General features: G+C 32.5%; 1 protein-coding gene across 1 annotated transcript in view; it reads right to left on the bottom strand.

Annotated features, from left to right (window-relative positions):
• LOC134723558 (hemicentin-1-like) overlaps nt 1-21,011 on the bottom strand; it is a 94,496-nt gene extending 73,485 nt beyond the window's left edge. Inside the window, exons 1-6 of the mRNA XM_063587141.1 lie at nt 20,897-21,011; nt 14,208-14,330; nt 13,670-13,722; nt 4,723-4,944; nt 2,279-2,488; nt 490-699 (exon numbers count right to left, since the gene is read on the bottom strand). Of these exons, the coding sequence (XP_063443211.1) occupies nt 490-699; nt 2,279-2,488; nt 4,723-4,944; nt 13,670-13,722; nt 14,208-14,330; nt 20,897-20,961 (883 nt within the window). The 5' untranslated portion in view covers nt 20,962-21,011. The remainder of the gene's footprint in view (nt 1-489; nt 700-2,278; nt 2,489-4,722; nt 4,945-13,669; nt 13,723-14,207; nt 14,331-20,896) is intronic.
• Nucleotides 21,012-21,251: the final 240 nt, after the last annotated feature.

The raw sequence follows: 21,251 nt of genomic DNA, 5'->3' as shown, positions 1-21,251 counted from the left end.
CGCCGCATTTTTGCGCCTGTCCCAAGTCATGAGCCTCTGGCCTTTGTTAGTCTTGTATTATTTTTAATTTTAGTTTCTTGTGTACAATTTGAGGTTTAGTATGGCGTTCATTATCACTGAACTTGTATATATATTTGTTTAGGGGCCAGCAGAAGGACGCCTCGGGGTGCGGAAATTTCTCGCTGCATTGAAGACCTGTTGGTGACCTTCTGCTGTTGTCTGTTCTATGGTCGGGTTGTTGTCTCTTTGACACATTCCCCATTTCCATTCTCAATTTTATTTGGGACGTACGAACGTACGGACGTACATACAGACGGACAAGGGTAAAACTTAATGCCCCTTCCACTACGACGGGGGCATATAGATAAGACATTTGATATTACCTCTTGGTATTTACACCTTTTTCCTTTTTGTTTGGTTGATAAATACATTCAAAATATTTGAAAACTTCTAGCATTAGTTTGCTGAAGTGAAATTCTAAATGCTTACCTTTACAGTAATGTGTATTACAAGACTTTGATGATGTAATATACCGTGAACCAGAGCATGAATTTCCATTACATGCAGGTGCGGGATAGTTGCAGACCCTGTATCGACGTCTAGTTTGGTTAGGGTTTGTGGACGATCCACATCTTTTACATTTCGCAGAACATTTCCCCCAGCTTTCAAAAGGTTTCCAACTACTCCATCCACCATTTACTATACGCAAAGAATATAGTTTCAAATTAAATTAAACGCATAACAATTAGATGAGACATTACAAGAATGTATTTGTCTGAAAGCCTGTGTGTTACTGTCATGACACAACAGATGGTTGACTAATAATTCTAGTATAGTTATTGTCTTGTTGTCTTACATACTTTATAGGGCTCATTTGGACTAATTGTATACAGTTAATTAAATAAAAAAGAAATGATCATTTGACAACTTCCCATTCAGTAATTGAGGACTAATGAATAAAAGCAACATTAGTGTAACGATGTTCGAAAGTCATGCATCGATTGAGAGAAAACAAAGCCGGGTTACAAAACTTAAACTGAGGGAAATACATCAAATATTAGAGGAAAACATCAAAACAACAGAAACACTTTAGTGCAACAAAAAAACAAACGACAATACAACACACACAGAAACGAACTATAAGATAACAATTGCCATTTTCCTGACATAGTACAGAACATTTTAAGAAAAAAATGGTGGGTTGAATCTGGTTTTGGCTAGCAAAACCTCCCGCTTTTAAGGCAATGTTAAACATAACACTAAAATGACAACATTACATGACAGGACTCCAATAAATAAATGGAAGAACATACAGGACTGGGAAATACACAAATAAACAATACCATAGAATATAACGACATGCTAATAGTTATTAAAAGTGTATACATGAACGACAATCAACGCACAGCATTTGTCACAAGTTGAATGTAATTTCCAAATTAACTACTACATATTAAAATTTCTAGCTGAACATATTTCTGATAAAAACAATTGTCTATTTTACGTTTTGACCATTAAGCAAGGGAATCAAATAAGATTATTTTATATTTTATCTACGTACTTGGCACCCACAGGTTAACAAAAGTTAAATATAACTAGTATATATCTGTTACCAATTAACTCTGCAAATGTTCAGGGAGTTAAAAAAAAAAAGCATTTAAATTATAGCTGTAATACATTTTGTATAACCAAGAATGAGGCAGTATTTAACTAATTATAAAACCAAATGAACTTTGGTGACTAGCCCACCAACAGAAGTGATCTTAGAAAGTCAGAACGGTAAATATAATGTTAAGGAGTTCAAATCTTTTAAGCCGGAATGCATGATTAAAAGCCTCTGTATGTTCATAATTGTTTTTGCCGGAATTATTTTTTTAAAGTCACCTATCATTTCAATGAGATGCTGCTAACATTTAACTAATTTAGTATTTTAACGTAAATTCAAATTAAGGACTCTTACCTTGCCTTTTGATTTTGGATTTTCCTTTTTGAATTTTCCTCGGAGTTCGGTATTTTTGTGTTTTTACTTTTAACACGATTCCATAGCAGTCAGTTCAGTTGTTAGTATGGTATTAATAAGTATTCTCTTTTTATATCAGTTTTTTTAAATCATGGCATGTTTCTTTTTATCCTCTTTCCTTATAATGAAAAAATCTGAAATTTCATATAACCTCTTGGCATTTTCACCTTTCTTTCTTTTTGTTTGGTTGATAAATACATTCAAAATATTTGATAACTTCTAGTATTAGTTTGCTGAAGTTTAATTCTAAATGCTTACCTCTACAGTAATGTGTATTACAAGACTTTGATGATGTAATATACCGTGAACCAGAGCATGAATTTCCATTACATGCAGGTGCGGGATTGTTGCAAACCCTGTATCGACGTCTAGTTTGGTTAGGGTTTGAGAACGATCCACATCTTTTACATTTCGCAGAACATTTCCCCCAGCTTTCCAAAGGTTTCCAACTACTCCATCCACCATTTACTATACGCAAAGAATATAGTTTCAAATTGAATTAAACGCACAAAAACTATGTAAAAAATTACAAGTATTTATTTGTTTGAAAATCCGTGTGCTACTGCTGTGACACAACAGGTGGTTGACTAATACTTCTAGAATAGTATCTTCTTTGTACACTTACATACTTTATAGGCCTCACTTGGATTCAGTTATATACATTATAATTATGTCAAATAGAATTATTATTTGACCAGTTTCCTCTCAGTATTAAAAAATTTGAAAGTTAATCTTAATGTTTTCAGTTATTTGAAAAAAATGCAAAATTAGTGGTATAACTTTCATTTTTTTCGTTGATATTTTTATTAAAACGATTCAAAGCTTACATACTGATATTATATAGACACCTCTTTTTTGTTTAACCCTGTATGAATAAATTTGGTGTATTTACTGTCTTCTGATTGGTTAAAATAATTAGCTTTATTTTCAAGGTTATCAATTTTTTTGGCGACACGCCCACTCTAACGTTGTGTATTCATACGCAAACATCTGTGTACGTTGTTATTCGTATTAATATATATCTTTGAGCCTTATTTTTGATAGAAATTTATTTATAATGAATGGCAATAATTTATTTTGAATTTATTGAACCATAAAATTAATTTTTGACTCTTCACATTTAACATAATCCGCTTCGCGGATTATTCAATGTGAAGAGTCAAAAATTAATTTTATGGTTCAATAAATTCAAAATAAATAACAGCCATTCATTAAATGTTGTCATTATTTTAATGTCGTAAGGCTGCTGTAATAATTTAATTGATAGTTGTCTGCTAACCATATTTGCTTTTAATAGTCTCTCCATATATATGTATATATATACGAGTCTAAATTGAAAACTACGTTCAAACCTATGACTGCGTTGGATAAAAACCGCAATTTTTATACGTGTGCATGTCAAACAAATTTCGTTGTAGAAGCACAAACAATATAAATATTATAATTAGTACGTCTAAACCAGTGACAATTCTACGACTAATTTCATCCATTTGATCACCAGTGAAGGTGATACAAGGCTGCAAACTCATTCTGAATATATAATTGTCTAGAATCCAAACAATTTTAGATCTGTAAATTATTTGAAGCAACTATTTTGTTCTTCGTCGGCCGGATCTCGAACTCATGCTACTGAGATATCATGGTACCAAATCGCCTTGCACTGTGCCCGCCGCGCTAGACCACTCCACCTCATAGGCTCTTCAAAAATAGAGCTTTCGGTGGCCGGGTGTTAACTTTCCTCGTTGGTTTTTATCTATCGTCATAACACAGTGCATGATATATAAGGCATGCCAATGGCATTTTTACAGATCAGCTCAATTATCTATCGTACAGGATTTCAAAAATTAACAAGGATGCAGTCACAGATTTAACAAGTGAAACTGCGAGCTACTGCTCACTGATGATACCCCCGCCGCAGGTGGATAATATTAATAGTGTAAAAATATGCAAGTGTTCGGTAAACAGGAAGTTGTCGAGTGATGAATCTGAAAACGCATCACACGGTATAGCTGACTTATATAAATCCTGAAACCAAATTTCAGAAATCCTTGTATTGTAGTTCCTGAGAAAAATGTGACGAAAATTTTCAACTTGGCTATCATGTGTAAAATCATACAAGTGCTCGGTAAACAGGAAGTTGTCAAGTGATCAATCTGAAAACGCATCACACGGTATAGCTGACTTAGATAAACCCTGAAACCAAATTTCAGAAATCCTTGTATTGTAGTTCCTGAGAAAAATGCGACGAAAAATATTCATGGGACGGACGGACTGACTGACGGTCTGACGGAAGGACAGACAGAGGTAAAACAGTATACACCCCCTTTTTTAAAGCGGGGGTATAATTATATTATAAGTAATCTCGGCCAGAGAAGAACAAAACAATTGCTTCCGCAAATTTACAGATTTAACATTGTTTGGCTGATGTTAAGACGAAATATATTTATATACAGAATGTGTTTCACTGCTGGTGATCCGATGGATGAAATCTGTCGTAGAGTTGTCGCTGGTTCAGACGTACTTCTATTTAATTATTTCTGTGACTGCAACTTGCATTGATTTTTTTCTTCAGTTTTGTTGAAGAATCAAAATATCAAATACTAGTATGCTATAAAAAGGCATACCATAGAACATAGTAGAATATTCATAAAAAATATTGTTCAAATAGGTTAAGTTTAGTTTTTTCTCATTAATATGCATACCTTTGCAGTAATTAGTATTACAATTGTTATTCGTGTATTGATAAGAAGAACCCATACAATTACGTCCTCCATTTCTCGGCTTTGGATTACTACAACTACGATATCTATAGCGCCTCTGATGTGGATACTGGGATGCTCCACATCTTCTACATGATGCAGAACATTTACCTACTGTCCAAGACCCCCATGAACTCCATCCACCATTTACTGAATTATCAACGACTGATGAAAATTAAAAAAATAAAGATTATATTAACATACATTCACGAAAAATCTAAAAGGGTGACGTCAAAACTCCTTATTAATAATGAGTATGGTTTTGTGTTTTGTTCATAATTTATTACACACTTTCAGAATATTGGTGTGTTTTTTGGTAGCTTCTATGGGCCATTCAGATATCAAAAGAGCACACACTAAAAAGTCTTGCCCACTTTACTTATTATGAATATATGAATTAATATTTATTTGCAAGGGAATGCATGATATGCTATAAAAATGCATGATATATACACAATGTGACAAAAGACAAAGAGAGCAATACAATAATGTATTACTAACCAATAATATCCGATCTATCTTTCCATGCATTCTTCAAATAGTTTCAGAGTTTAATAATTGTAAGCATCTGGAAGTAACACATCAGATTTTTTTTTAAAGTATTCAACCATAAACAAGAAAATTGTAGCAAAATTTATTTCTGATTTTTCTATATGCTAGACATAGCAATACAAAATGAAAATAGTTCTCACGACAACACATTGCATGCTGCAACATACACATGAACGCAGTTCTCGTAGTAAATCAGAAAAACGACAAAGTTAAACATTTATATACCATGTAGCACTTTATCGTAGTTTTTAAATAAAGTGAACATTATTAATGTAGCTTAAATACTTCCCAAGACAAAACTCAATCTTCACATTTCTATTAACTCTTTATTTTCAATATCATATATATCTGCTAACCATTTTAACAGATATTGATCTTAAGTGTGTGTCTTTATAACACCAACGATACATCAATTGACTTCTTGTCAATCCATATAGTTCATAGAATGACTAACAACAATTAGATGCTTAATTAATTTTACTTTGATTTGCATCCTCATATCATATTTGATATAATTCAGATACAAAAGCTGTTTCATATATACCAATACATAAATTTTTGTCATTCACGCTCTTTTACTCTTTTTCAACTGTGCATAGTGTTCTACTCGTAGGTTTAATATAATTGAACAAAATGTCCTGAGTCAGTTTTTGCAATATCGCAAATGTTCAATGCCCTTTCGCCGTTTATAGTTACTTGGGCTAGACGTTCAATCCTGTTGAATATGTTGACTGAATTTATATTTAAAGTCTGTTACGTGGTTTGGAGGACGTGCTTTTCAACAGACTTGGCATTCCAATGGGAACCAATTGTACCCTCTTCTTGCAGATTGAACCTTTATTATTATGCAGCTGACTTCATAGAGGAACTTCTTAGGAAGAAAAGTTAGCAATTTTCTTTAACTCTAAATTCCGCTATATAGATGATGTTCTCTCATTAAATAATTCAAAATTTTGTGACTATGTTGAACGCATCTATCCTATCGAACTAGAGATAAAGGATAAAACAGATACAGTCAAATCTGCCTCATATCCTGAACTACATCTAAACATTGACATTGAGGGTCTGTTGAAAACAAAACTTTACGACAAAAGAGATGATTTCAACTTCACGATTGTGAACTTTCCATTTCTATGAAGCAACATTCAAGCAGCGCCGGAACACGGAGTATACATCTCCTAATTGATACGATATTCCCGGGCTTGTATTCCCTAGCATGATTTCCTTGATACAGGGTTCTGCTCACAATGAAGCTATTAAACTAAGAGTTCCAAATGGTGAAGTTGAAATAATCCCTTCGTAAATTTTACGGACGCCATCACGAGTTGGTTGATCGTTATGGAATGACCGTTTCACAGATTAATTCGGATATGTTCCTTATGTCATAACTACAATCCACTTCCCTTTTAACCACAAATGTGACCTACCGAATTAAACTATTTACCGTCTTTACCGGGTTTGTAATAACAGGAGCAATACGACGGGTGCCACATGTGGAGCAGTGTCTGCCTATCCTTCCGGAGCACCTGTTTTTGGTGGGGTTCGTGTTGCTTAGTCTTTAGTTTCTATGTTATGTCTTATTACTGTGTACTATTATTTCTCTGTTTGTCTTTTTATTTTTCAGCCAAGGCGTTGTCAGTTTATTTTCGATCTATGAGTTTAGAGTCGGTAAAGAATATCTGCGGTTCTAATTTGTTTTGATATAGTCTTCAAGATGTTGAAAACGCGGTTGTACGTCTGTTTACTTTAATTTGAAAGTTGTCTTAAGACGAGTTGACACATAACTTCATCGACCATAGCGTGTACTGCATATAGTTGAACAAACTAGATTAGTACCCTTGAAAGGAGTTGTATCTGTCCTCTTTATTTATTTTCAAGGTCAATGAATCGTAAATTTGTATACAAGATTGTAAAAGTTTACACACTGCAAATGATGGTGCTATATGGAAATCAGGTTTATACATTATGGAAACACAAATACAACAAGATTCGATGCAGGGAAAAAAATGAAAAAAACAAGGAGACAACATATACCATCTTAGCACCGGATTATTTGGTTCACAAGTATTTAAGATAGCTCATTTAATCGAAACTACCTGGTTGAAATATACTCATTATGATAGAAAACAATAAACAGTTATGTATTCAATCTTAGTATTTAAGTTACTTGCATTTACACTTTGGTTCAACATGGAAATAAGTGTTGTTGAAACAAACATGAGATGAAAATGTAATATATGATGTTTTTTTCTGGATATAAATATCAAATTACATACAACAACATAGTTATATCAAAAATAATTTAACTATCGATGAACCTTACGCTTAATCGTAGTTTTATGAACATTATTGTAGAGGGGGTTAATAAAGAGTCAATTACCTTTGTTCACTGGATTATACATTTTAAACATTTGGGGTAACTTTTTAGAAAACTAAAACTGTATTCTAAGGGACATGATATTGTTTGCATGGTGTAGTTGTGATACTGTATACTAGTACATATAGTATTCTAAAATATCACATATATTGAAAAATCTTATTGCTAAATCTTATACATAATCTCGTATTAAAACTACTAGTATCTATGCAAAGAAATCTACTAACTATCTGCACATTGTTCATTTTATATTTATCCGAACAATTAACATGAAACAAATAACATAATACAATAGCATTATAACTAACCATTTTTGAAATGGAATAAACACAAAAAGCAAGCAATTTAAAATGAATTTCATATTACGTTCAAATCCTAAATTGTCGTCCTGTGCCTGCCTGTCAGTAGTTTATGCTGGTGTCTTATACTGCTTTGATTTCATATCGTTAATAAATCTGAAGCCATTTGATCATCTTGTCCTCGTCGTCTTTAAAAAAAATCGCAACTGCTCCGAAATTTCTTTGGCAAAGAAGCAGAGTCAGAGTTAGCTGTTGATGTAGAAGCATTAAGTGTAGAAGTCGTGGCTGTGATGACCACTGCATGAATTGCATCAGACTCAGTATCACCACTGTGTACTTGATTGAATTCTTCATCTGTCTCACCATCATCACCAGACTTTTCAGCAAACTAATACATAGGAGGAAAAGAAATAGGATTCACTTTCCTTGTTTGTCTTGTAGTTTGTTTCATCGAAGGAACATGCTTCTTCTAAGCACGTAAATTGAAGTAACTTAATTCTTGTAAAGATGACATTATATCAATTCAACGGAGACAATATGCCAACAACTGACGGTGATTTTCCTTGAAGAAGTAATGTAGCTGGAGTGATGATCGGCTTTTTTTATAGGATGGTATAATCAAGTGAAATGGTTTTCTAACGAATGTCTACCGTCAGCGTCTATTCATTGTCTGATCACCGTCGATAAAATCCTGACGCTTCTGCGACAGATTCAGTCGTAGTTTTACCGTGTCAAAGATACAAATTGGATAAGCTTTGGATTGAGAACAGAATAATCTGAACAAATTCGGCTGGAAAAGGATGAATTTGGACCCTTTCTGAACGTTTCTGATTTCTTTAGTGATTCAATAAATCTAAAAGATTTTATTCAAGTATGAATTTTTAATTACAATTCTTGATCAGACTTTTGACAAATTTTAATAGGGAATGGTTCTATCAAGAACGGCAGTAAAAATCGTGAATTTGTGAACCCGGCTTAAGATCGTGAAAGCAAAGTTGTTGTCAGACTTAGTGATCAGAAAACAATATTATTTTTTCAATCTATATACCAGTAATTATATATAGCCAAGATAAAAAGACCTGCAGGAGCGGAAATATTTGTATTTATAATGCTAAATTAGTAAACCGACAGGAAGTATAGTGGTCCACCCCTGGAAATAACTTAATGTGTTTTTTAAAGGGTTAGATTTAAGAAGCTATACCATGTAATTTTTCAAACAGGTATATTGAATATGTTCTTTCCACTAACAACACAAACTTTTCTGATTCGGGTTCATCAACAGTCATGAATAAAGGCAACAGTAGTATACACCTGTTCGAAAGTCATAAATCGATTAAGAGAAAACAAATCCAGGTTACAAACTAAAACAGAGATAAACACATCAACTATAAGACGCAAACAACGTAACAATAAACTAAAGATTACAGACGCAACAAGCTTCCTGAGTCTCATTTTTAGATAAACCACGGATTTAACGACAGCGGTCGTCTCAATACCAGACGATTACAAACGAGATGATATCTATTTTGAAATTATAAATGTTTCTCACTTTAGCAGACATTGATCAACTTCATCTGCAAATGGCGTATACATTTGTCAACTTATACGACAACGAAACGCAAACCGACGAGAAGACAAACAGCAGTCCACATAACACAACATAGAAAACTTAAAACTTAGCAACATGAAACTCAACAAAACCTGGAATGATCTCAGCTGTTTTGGTAGAGCCGTATTTTGGCCCGTGAGTATTTTTCATATATATGAAATTAAAGTAATTGTGCAATAAAATTCATTATTTGACAGCTAATGACTAATTTAGCCTTCAATGTTATTTTTTAAGAACATCAAGATTCTATTTTACCCGTTTTAAAGGACTATGTTTTGTTTGACTGTCCTTATTTTCCGTAATTCCAGAAATTTTAGTTGTAAAGAAATGAGAAAAAGTGGTATAATTGCCAATGACGAATGTTTACAAACATTTTTTAACATGATTTTTTTTACGCAATTTCAAACAAATATGAGACGAAAGACAAATGATTTTTTTTTTTAATTCTTGATAGATATAATTATGTAAACAGTTTCAGAAAATGTATCAGTCTATGGGATTAGTCGGTTAGTACTTAGGTACTCATTTATATCGTCAAAATACTTATTTCTTTCAGGAGAATATTCAGAACATTCGAGAACGAAGTGTTCAACGGCCTCCTCAGATTTGCATGAACATATTTGACAAATGGGAGTCAAGTACATATTCATTCTATACTAAAACTTGATTCATGGGTAAAAAATTTGTTCGTGCTTACAATTTTAACCTTGTAGACTTAAATTCGAGCATGTTTGACATACAAGGCTGTCTACCAGACGCAAGGAGAACGCATTAAGACTGCTTTTATTTCTTATAACTTTAAATTCTCTTTCACGAGAAAACTTTCCAAAAAACTGTTTGAAAATATTTAGGTTAACATTTGAGTGAGTTTTAAAAGATCAAGGCCAACAGTATTAAACACGTTTTTCATATACTAGGGATATCCTCATCCTCGATGTAGCGTTAAGCCCGTTAGCTCGTCAAAATGATTCGACATAATCTATTCTTATCTAGGTCATGCATTCTAGCAAAATAAGACACCCTTTGTCTATCAAGGAAATCATTTATCGGTTCCCAACCCAAATCTACGAAGAGATGAAATTGATAATAGAAATTGGGAATGTGTCAAATAGACAACAACCCGAACATAGAACAGACAACAGCAATCTCCGAATTATACACAAGAAACTAAAATTGAAAATCATACAAGACTTCCAAAGGCCAGAGGTTCCTGACTAGGGAAAGGCGCTAAAATGCGGCGGGGTTATGTTTTTGTTTTTGAGATCGCAACCCTCCCCTATAGCCAATGTAGAAAAGTAAACACATAACAATACGTATAGTAAAATTCAGTTAAAGAAAAGTCCGAGTCCGATGCCAGAAGAGGAAACAAAAGAAAATAAACAAAATGACAATAAACATAAAAAACAACAGACTTCTAGCAGTTACTGATGTAGGGATATTCATATTAGTACTAAAATGAATTTCGCCAATTTATATTGCCAAGTTTTGCTTGAAACTGACGACGGCAGCCATCGTGTTCGATAGGGCCGTATTACCGAATTCTAGAGAGCATCTCCGAAAAATACACGGTGAAAGATCCGTGCTCATTAAGCAACTTAGTCATGTAATTGAGCTTGTGCTCAAAGTTATCTTTAAGTAACCATTTGTATGGTAGGTAAAAGTCAACAAACGGGTAAAATAAACTCCGAGATATTTGTATTCATTGGCTTCATCAAGGGGCAGGTTACCTAATTGCCACTTCTTATCTTTATCTAAACGCTTAACTATTATCATAACCTTAGATTTGTTTTGGTTAAGTTTTAGATTCCACTTTAAAGAAAAATTAGCTGTTACTATATCAAGCAGACGATGTGGTTGCGCCTAGGACTTTCCGATAAGGACTACATCATTAGCAAATAAAAGGCAATTGACTTGTTGTGAGGATAGCTCGGCATCAATTTCTGCTCTTTTGCACGACATTTTTGTACCGATAAAAATTCAAAAACATAGAAAAAGTGCAAGAAAGACTAATAAGGTTTGTGTACAAAGACCATTCAAGCTGTTATCAGCAGTTGCTTGAAAAGGCTAAGATGCTAACACTGCATATTAAAAGACAAAGATCTATAGATATTGGCACTTTTAATATAGTCTATAAATAAGCACCTCTCTGTTTACATGATTTATTAAATGTAAAAGATTGAAAATATTCTTTCAGATATAGTAATATACTGGATATACCAAATGTAAAAACTACACAGTTTAGTAAGAAAATTTTCAAATTTGCAGCTGCTACTCTGTGGAACACCCTACCTGTTTATTTCAGGACTGAAAACAGTTTTTCTCAATATATGAGCCTTATACAGTCTTTGAATGGTTCAAAATGTTGTTGTTCTGCATGTAGATACGCTTTTTTTCATATTTTACAAGATGCTCTGACATGCTATTATGCCTTAAATGTTTGCATGTGTGCTATATTTTAGTTGTGCTTCTACAGCTTGTGTGTTTTAAATGTTGTGTTTATCTTATTTTATATTCAGTAAAAAGCTCTTCAGGTAGCACAATACAAAAATTTTAACCCTCCAATTCCCCAGTTTTAAAATGCTGTAACTTTCGTTATAATGCTTGAAAATTTATAGTAGTGGTATCCATTGATAGCTAACAGACTACTCTTTCAAATTAATGCAATGTTAGTATTATACAACAATTATGTAATCAATTATAATGATAACTGTGTCTACAAAATTTTACAACAAATTTCCACTTTCAATTGAAATTAGCTTCTTCATGGATCCCCCTAGAGGGTTGATTTTATTATATGTTGTTCTTTGAGTCATTATCTACAAAAGGGTGTCTCAGATTTTGGATAGAATGTATAGATCAAATTTTACACCTTATACATTATCTACTTTTATGTGGTAAGGATGTTTACACGAATTACAAATTTATGAGAGAATGGAATACGATAGCGATAATTTGAGACACTTTTTTTAAGCTCCTGCTGTGCTGATTAAGATAACGTTCAAATTTCTTGTGTAGCTATAGAGATGAAAGAGCTAAATTCATTCAAGTGAACTGACCAAGATTTTGCCACTAATTGCATAATAATTGATTACATAATGATTGCATAACAAAAATATTGCATTCATTTAAAAGATTATTCTTTTATCTATCTACATATACCTCTTTTATTAATTTATATGCAATTTTAAGAAAGTTACAGCATTTTAAAGGTTGGGGATTGGAAGTAAAAAAATCTTTGCATTGTGCTACCTTAAGAGCGTATGTTTGTATTGTTATATATGAACCGAATAAAAAAAACGTCTAGACCAATAAAATTCTCCATTAGTTAACATTAAAAATTGAAGATAACTGCGCTCCATGGTATACTCATTTAAGATTTTCAGAAAAGCAGAGGTTATTTTTTATAGTAATCGTCTTCCGAACGCTCATTTTTCCTAATAATACTTTAGAAATTGGTTGAAAATTGGCATGTAGAAAGTTGACGCATGTACAATTCTGAATATACCGTGTTTCTATGAAGTTAAACTTTAAGTAAAATATTCAGAAAGCTGTTGAACTTGAAAAATATGGTTGAATATATGCTGCTGAATACTAGTAGATAGGGATTTTGAATTGGTTGTCTGACACCTCTATCACTTCCGTGTTTGTTATCAACAAATTAGAAAATATAGATTCCACAACTGCAACAAGTGTGTTACGATATTTCTCCACTCGAGACAGTTAAATTTTAATATTCAAAGCGCGAGGCTCCGAGGAAATTTTCAAAACGGAAAGTCCCTAATCAAACGGCAAAATCAAATGATAAAACACATAAAACGAATGGACAACAACTGTCATATTCCTGACTTGGTACCGGTATTTTCTAACGTAGAAAATGGTGGATTGAACCTGGTTTTATAGCGCTTAGCCTCTCACTTGTATGACAGTCGCATCAAATTCCGTTATATATACAACAATGCGTGAACAAAACAGACGTAATCGGTAAAATAGTCAAAAAAAATTACAGCAGCGTTATGTTGATAACGGCAAAAGAAACTTAATAAAAAGTCTTACTTCGACATTTTTGGTATCTGTAGCAAGTTCTCTTGATATATCTGTAATAGTACCTGAAATATCATAAGTAAATATTAATCATTTTACAAAATATTTCACATGGTACAGGCTTATTACGTGATACGAATAAAATTAGGAGTATATTTCTTTGACAGCTTTTTCAAATATGAGTCGTATTCAGAAAATTGTGGGTGGTTGTTTTCAAATAGCGATAACTTTGTAGTTATTGATATTAAGGCAGATGAAAAACCACATTAAAGAAAGCTTACCCTAGGACATTATTTACTAAAGAGTTGGTAAGCCACCACTAACTGCATGTTAACACTGATCCTATTCTGGAAGAAAATTGTAATTAAAATACATCTTTTTTATTTTTAAAATTGCGTTATCAGCTTAAAGAATACTAATTTGGCGTTAACTTTATAACAAAGTGCATAAAAAAATACAAAATTGTATCTTGATCTTTTTAATAGAATATGATTATATCATTATATCATTTTTCATTCTTTTTAGTTGAAATTAGAGTTTATTTGCTTACGTTACATATTTAATACATCTTTTGCGCAAAAGCCATCCACATCGGCGGTAGTGTGTTGTCTTCCATTGTTGAGGTTTGTAGCAAGTGTAACTGACCCATGTATTCCCTGAGCAACGTGCGTCACTTAAATGAAGAAAACACATTGCGCACATTTTATTTTATTTCAAATTATTGAGAGGTTTTAGGATTTCCTTTTTCTAATATAACGACGTTAATTGTGAACTTTCCATTTCTAAGTAGCAACATTCCAGCAGCACCTGCATACGGGGTATATATCTCTCAATTGATACGATATTCCCGTGCTTGCATTTCCTATCATGATTTTCTTGATAGAGGGTTACTGCTCCCAAAGAAGCTATTAAATCAAGAGTTCCAAATGGTGAAGTTGAAATCATCCCTTCGTAAATTTTACGGACGCCATCACGAGTTGGTTGACCGTTATGGAATAACCATTTCACAAATGATATCGGATATGTTCCTCACGTCGTAAGTACAATCCCCTTCCCTTTCATGAATTTGACCTACCGAATTAGACTATTTACCGGATTTGTAATCACATAAGCAACACGACGGGTGCCGCATGTGGAGCAGGATCTGCTTACCCTTCCGGAGCACCTGAGATCACCCCTAGTTTTTGGTGGGGTTCGTGTTGTTTATTCTTTAGTTTTCTATGTTGTGTCATGTGTACTATTGTTTTTCTGTTTTTCTTTTTCATTTTTAGCCATGGCGTTGTCAGTTTGTTTTAGATTTATGAGTTTGACTGTCCCTTTGGTATCTTTCGTCCCTCTTTTATATCGTAGTACGCTGTTAACATGAATATGATGAAAGCTTGTAGAAAAATCAATTTACCAATCTCATCTCACTTGACGGATTACACAGCTATGATATATCGATAAGCGTTGTTTCTTGTTTATGACATAAACATAGTTTATGGTCCATGTGAGAGTTCCAGTAATTTATTTGATAAATATTTTATGTTCGTTTAAGTGAAACGAATTAGAACATAATGATATTTCATTGCATGATAATTTTGTATACAATGAGATAATTCGTTGTTAATTGTAGACATTTGATGGTCAATGTTACATACTGACAACCTTTGTAGACTCTGGGATATTAAAGGTAATCAAATGCTGACGAATTATTCGATCTATTAACACAATCAATGATCGATAAGTATTGATATAGAAGAGAAAACGAATAAGGTATACTGTGTAGACAGAAACCTAACTATACAAAAGTATGTTCATTGGAAAGACAAGACGAAGACGTTACAACAAAAACTCAAGAATAAGACTAAAGACAACAGCGATCATTTTAGATTCTGTGAATGAGAAAAGTGTGACAAATTAGGTTAGTATAAAATTGCTCAAAAGTAAGGTAGCTGAGTTGAAACATGATTCTGCATATGTACATAGATGCAAATTAATCCGAAATTAAAAATAGATTCTAATAAATTCTCATTAAAAGCAGTATAGAGAATATCGAAGAGAAAAAAACTAGTGAACAAAGTTATTGAAGAAGACCTGAAAATAAACACATTGATTGAAATAGGTAATGTCCATCGATTCGGTAATTAAAGAAATTACAATGTAAACACATACTAACGATAGCAAGTTTTGTGTACCACAGATGCTTGAGAATAATAGTTACTAGAAGCAGGTTCGAATCGGAAAGGAACCACTTACGGTGTGAGTCAGCAGTACCTCCCATGTAGTCGAAGAAAGGAGAAGACGTCTTTATCCAAAAATTACCAATCATAAAAGGTTAACTGATGATTGATGGTAAAGTATATAACCCAATGCTAGATAAGGAGGCAACACAAGTAACCGAAGAAAGGCCGATAACTGCGAAAAGGTTAAGTTAAGTAGCACGAACTTATTTGATCATGAGAAATACCTTCATGACGTAGCAATGGGGAACTTCAGAAATAAGCTCTTGGTATTGACATAACTTGCTTGAAAATACATTCCCCGAACGTTTGCAATATACAAAGACAAATACAAATTTCGGACTTTATTGAAATGATAAACATAAAAGATGTTAGTTGCCTTAACAAGACGACAGTGATGATAGCGATGAAAACTTTATTCCAAGTTATATTCAAGACATGAAAAACAGGTAGGGAGTCAATAACATGAAATCCGGATGTTTAATTGTAGGGTTGAAAGAAAGGTTACGGAAATACATCAACATTATCAAAAGGAAAAGAAAATGCGCCCTTTTGGTTTAAAAAAAACCATAAAGAAGACCGAACATCGAGGAAAATTAAAAACGGATAGTTCATTATCAAATTGCATTCAAAACCTCAAACACATCAAATGAATGGATAACAACTGTCATATTCCTGACTTGATACTGGCATTTTCTTATGTAGAAAATGTTGGATAAAAACTGGTTTTATAGCTAACTAAACATTTTATTTGTATGACAGTGGCATCAAATTCCGTTATATTGACAATGACGTTTGAACAAAACAAACAGACATTAAAGGTAAAAATGTTAAAAAAAAATGTTATAATCATAATCACTATAAAAACAAATAAATATGTCATCAAAGACAAACAAAAAGACATACAGACAGACACATTAGCATAAAAGAAAGACAATTATACACAAATTTACCATAGCACAATATCACAATGACGGAATGTATAAGTACCGAACCACGTCAAATGAATATAACCAAAAAAAGACTAACAGAAAAAGTAATAAAATAATTTAAAAGACAAATAAAAGAATACTTTAACAGGTTATTTAGATGACAAACAAGGTCAGTACCTAGAAACTGTACTTCAAGAACATCGTGTATTATTTGTAAAGTTGATACGGAACATTTATCAACAAGGTCTTGGTATCTTCCAATGAACTTTTTTTCAGGAAAAGGGCGAGACGTTCTTTGGCATAGTATATCCCCTGGTTCAGTTACTTTCTGCTCAGACATTGGTGACGTTTTAAAAATGTCGCATCTGTAAGCTCTTTAATACCGAATTAGTTTGAAAATATATATCCGATTATGCATGGGAAGTTGGTAATTTGCTTAGGTAGGAGAAATTTATAATTTCAAAGTTAAAATTGTCTATTTTGTGAGAAGTTTTGGCACTGAGATGACTGTTTATGTCAAATTCGAGGTATAAGTCTAAAAATGAGGCAGAGGAAACCGTATCTGTTGTTTCTTTGATTGCTAGTTCAGGAGGATATATTAATCAGATAAGATTGGATTATTAATGGAAACTTATTTCTGCTTTCACTAATCTAGATGATGATTTCCTAATTGACATTGCATACATTTCTCCAGAAAATACTAAATGTAGCTCACCCAATGCTTTCCATGAAATTGAAAACGAACCATCTTGTTCGATTTATTGTAAGTATATGTGCTTAACAAAGACTTTAAATAGCCAAACGATAACCAATGTATGCTAATAGATTCATATATTTTATCGATGACAGCATTGATTTACAATTCATAACTCAAAACAAATGCAGACCACATTTAAATATGAAATAAGAGGTAATAATGATAAAACAATTTTGGCAACTTGCTGCCTGATAATGAATGGTCGTAATGGTGGAAACAACTATACTACCAAAGATAGAGGCTTATTTTATTGAGCCACAACTCCTCTGAAACCATTCGAATCGGAAATATTATGATATGACATATAAATGTACTGTTTTGTACTTCCGTAGTTTGTCTTTGAAACAATCTTTTTCAACAGATTTTTGAGAATACATCCAAATTCGGAGACCATTATCGATCCGTGTCTTATACGCTTACGCGCATACTGAATCGACGTAATGTTTATCTACTCGGTCTATGGCCAACTCGAACTACTCAAATATTCTGAGTAATCATTACAACTTGCACCACTTAATATTTTTTTTAGAAATATAACAAACTCGAAGAAATGTGTTTAATCGTCAGATTGTTTTCTTTTTCTTCTAGTAAATGCCTACTTTCTCGAAGCATCCGTCTCACACATAGACAGAACACAAACTATTTGAGAGAAAAAAATCTACAAACTCGCAACACTGAAGAAATGTTTTAAATCATCAGAGAGTTCTAGATTTTCTACTTTTATAAGTAATTATCTCCGTTCTTGGAGCACTTGTATCACATAGAGACAGAATGTTTCTTGCACCTTTGAAAAAATAATGTGAATTCTACAAACTAGCACCACTGAGAAATGTTTAATCATCAGTGTTAGCTTTTTCTTCTCTGAGTTATTTCCTCCGTTCTAGGAGCACCTGTGTAACACCGAATCAGAAAATACCTAATAATTGGACAATCAAACTACTATGGAAGACGAACTGACAAATCTATAAAAACTGACAAACAAAATTTTGAGAAACACGAACCCAAGATGTGAATCACCATAAACCATTCAAGTAGTATTCAAGCCGAGCTCTCGCGAACAAAATTTGCAACGAGTACTTAAAATCTTTCTCCAATTAATTCACATTTACGTATTTCTTTTGAATTTTTCATTAGGGTCCTGGCACATACTAATCCTGGTTAATAGTAAACAGATTAACAAAAATAAAGGGAATAAACTAAATCAAAACATTTATAACCCAATTACTATATTAAGCAGTTTTAGAGAGGAAATTGAGGTAGTGGAAGATTTTAATTACCTTTGATCTCTGCTTTAAAGAGCTTGAAAATGGGTTTCTCCTTACAGAAAACTGATCCAAGTCAGTTCTGATAAAGAGCCTCTAAAATCCCTATAAGTATAGCATCATAATACGTATTTGTCAGTTATTAAGGTTTACATGTATGAAATCGCACTAAATTCCCGTTTCGGTCTTTAAAAAAACATACCTTATAGGCGGCTATAAAAGGCCATAACTTGAAAAATGTGAAACAACTACGAAAAACAAGTATTATGACAGACATTATGAACAATCGACAACCACTGAATTTAGGCTCCGGATTTGGGTCAGGTACATTTTAACAATCAGAACACAATGTTTTTCCCAAAAACGAAGTCAAGCAGAATCATCATCTCATATCATTAAAACTAGGCATATAAACTCATAAAGAATACTTGGATTAAAATTTTGTACTCCAAACGCACGTTCCGTCTGCAAAAGACTCATCAGGTACGCTCAAAGCAAAACATTTGTTTTGAAATAAACGCCCAAATAAAGTACAAAGTTGAAATAATGAAGACTAAAATATGAAACATTTTGTCAAATACAACTACGTTAATCTATCCCTGGGGTAGAACATCTTGAGTATTTCTAAAAGTTCATGTTTTGTTAACAGTTTATTTATAAGCTTGACCATATCAATTATAATAGTTATCAAAGGTACCAGGATTATAATTTAATACGCGAGACGCGCGTTTTGTCTACATAAGACTCGTCAGTGACACGCTCAGATCAAAATAGTTAAAAAGCCAAACAAGTGCAAAGATGAAGAGCATTAAGGACATCTATATTAACAGAGATGGCTTGTGATTGTTTTTTGTTTTGTTTTTAATTGGGGGAGGGATATTATCAATATTTTAACTGCTGAATATTTCAAATCAAGATGCATTATGCGTTTGTCTTGTAAACACATCAATCTAATTACAGATAAATTATTTTGTCGATGACCTCTTTTATTTTTTTTTGTGATGCTTGAATAAGAAATAAAATTCACAAAATGGAGTATCCTAATATATTCTTTTATGTATGCTCGATTTTCTACAATTTATGGTATGAAAAATGGTATATATTTTTTAGTTATAATCAAAGAAAGTTATTTAGGGCGATTTTACTTCTTCCGCTAAATTTATTTGAGTGCTTTATTCTAACCCATGTAAAAAAAATATTATTGTGTAATCATTGCAAAATGTTGTACTAGCAAATAGTTGCTTCAAGTATTTTTGTAAGGAATCAAGAAAGCAGATTACAAAAAAAATCAATATATCATTTAATCCGACGATGCAGACATGCAAGAATATCATCATTGGTAACAATATACTTTACTAGTAGTTTCGTGTTCAATAGGTAACATTTGTATATTGATCATTATCAAAATTTGTCTATGAACAAAATTTTAAAATGTCAATAGAAGATAACAATTCATATTTTTGTAAGCTAATTAGTCAACTGAACTTCTACTGCGGGTTATTTGTACATTTTTTTATCTTTTAAAGTCCTTATAGTGAAATTCAAGCCTTCAAATATTTCAAAAATATTTTAATTAAACCAAAGATACATCGTAGTGCAAAACAAATCATTTCTGCAATAATTTTGTTCACATTATTTGTCTGCCGTCACATCAAATTTTATGATGATTTGTCATATACCCAGAGAGAGATTATAATGGTTTTTTTTTTTAACTTTTACGTGCATTTCTATTAAATGATTAATCAATTTCTAGACCGTGTATATCTTGTACGATTATTTTTCTATTTGTGGTGATCTTGGATATAACATAAAATAACACGTAACTATGGTCTTTGTATTTTCAGTTTCCTTGGCCTTCCCATTTAAAGAGAACTGAGAATATCATACTTAAACATATATAATAGTTATTTGTATTAGTCTAGAAGTGAAGGAAACTTTGATACTAATAAAGATAAGTTCAAATACTTATAGACACGATATATATGAATTATTTAAAAACTTGCTGAATATGTTCTTATTATATGTGTCTGTGATTTCTATCTGTATAATAATAAAGATAAACTCACCTGTATGCCAAAGCAGTTATGATGAATACCAAATTAATTAGCAGACATTCTGAAAACAACTGCATGATGCTTAACAAAACCCAAGTTTGTTGCACTATCGAAAATAGTTAACGTCATCAGCTAACGATGCATTCATGAAATATTTGTTCATTGGTCACAAACACTTATGAATATGCATGAATCGACTTTGATTTAAAATGACAGTTTTTGTCGACTCCAGTATATATGTGTTATCTATCTTCAAATGATTCAGGACGATGACATAGACACCTACTGAACATATTTGAAACTTGGTTTAATTTACCCAGGGAAATATATATTCAAAAACGAAGGAAATTCGTATGATTCAGAAACT

This window comes from Mytilus trossulus, chromosome 1 (genome assembly GCF_036588685.1).
Source record: "Mytilus trossulus isolate FHL-02 chromosome 1, PNRI_Mtr1.1.1.hap1, whole genome shotgun sequence".
NCBI lineage: Eukaryota > Metazoa > Mollusca > Bivalvia > Mytilida > Mytilidae > Mytilus > Mytilus trossulus.
This window is presented reverse-complemented; position numbering and strand designations above follow the sequence as displayed.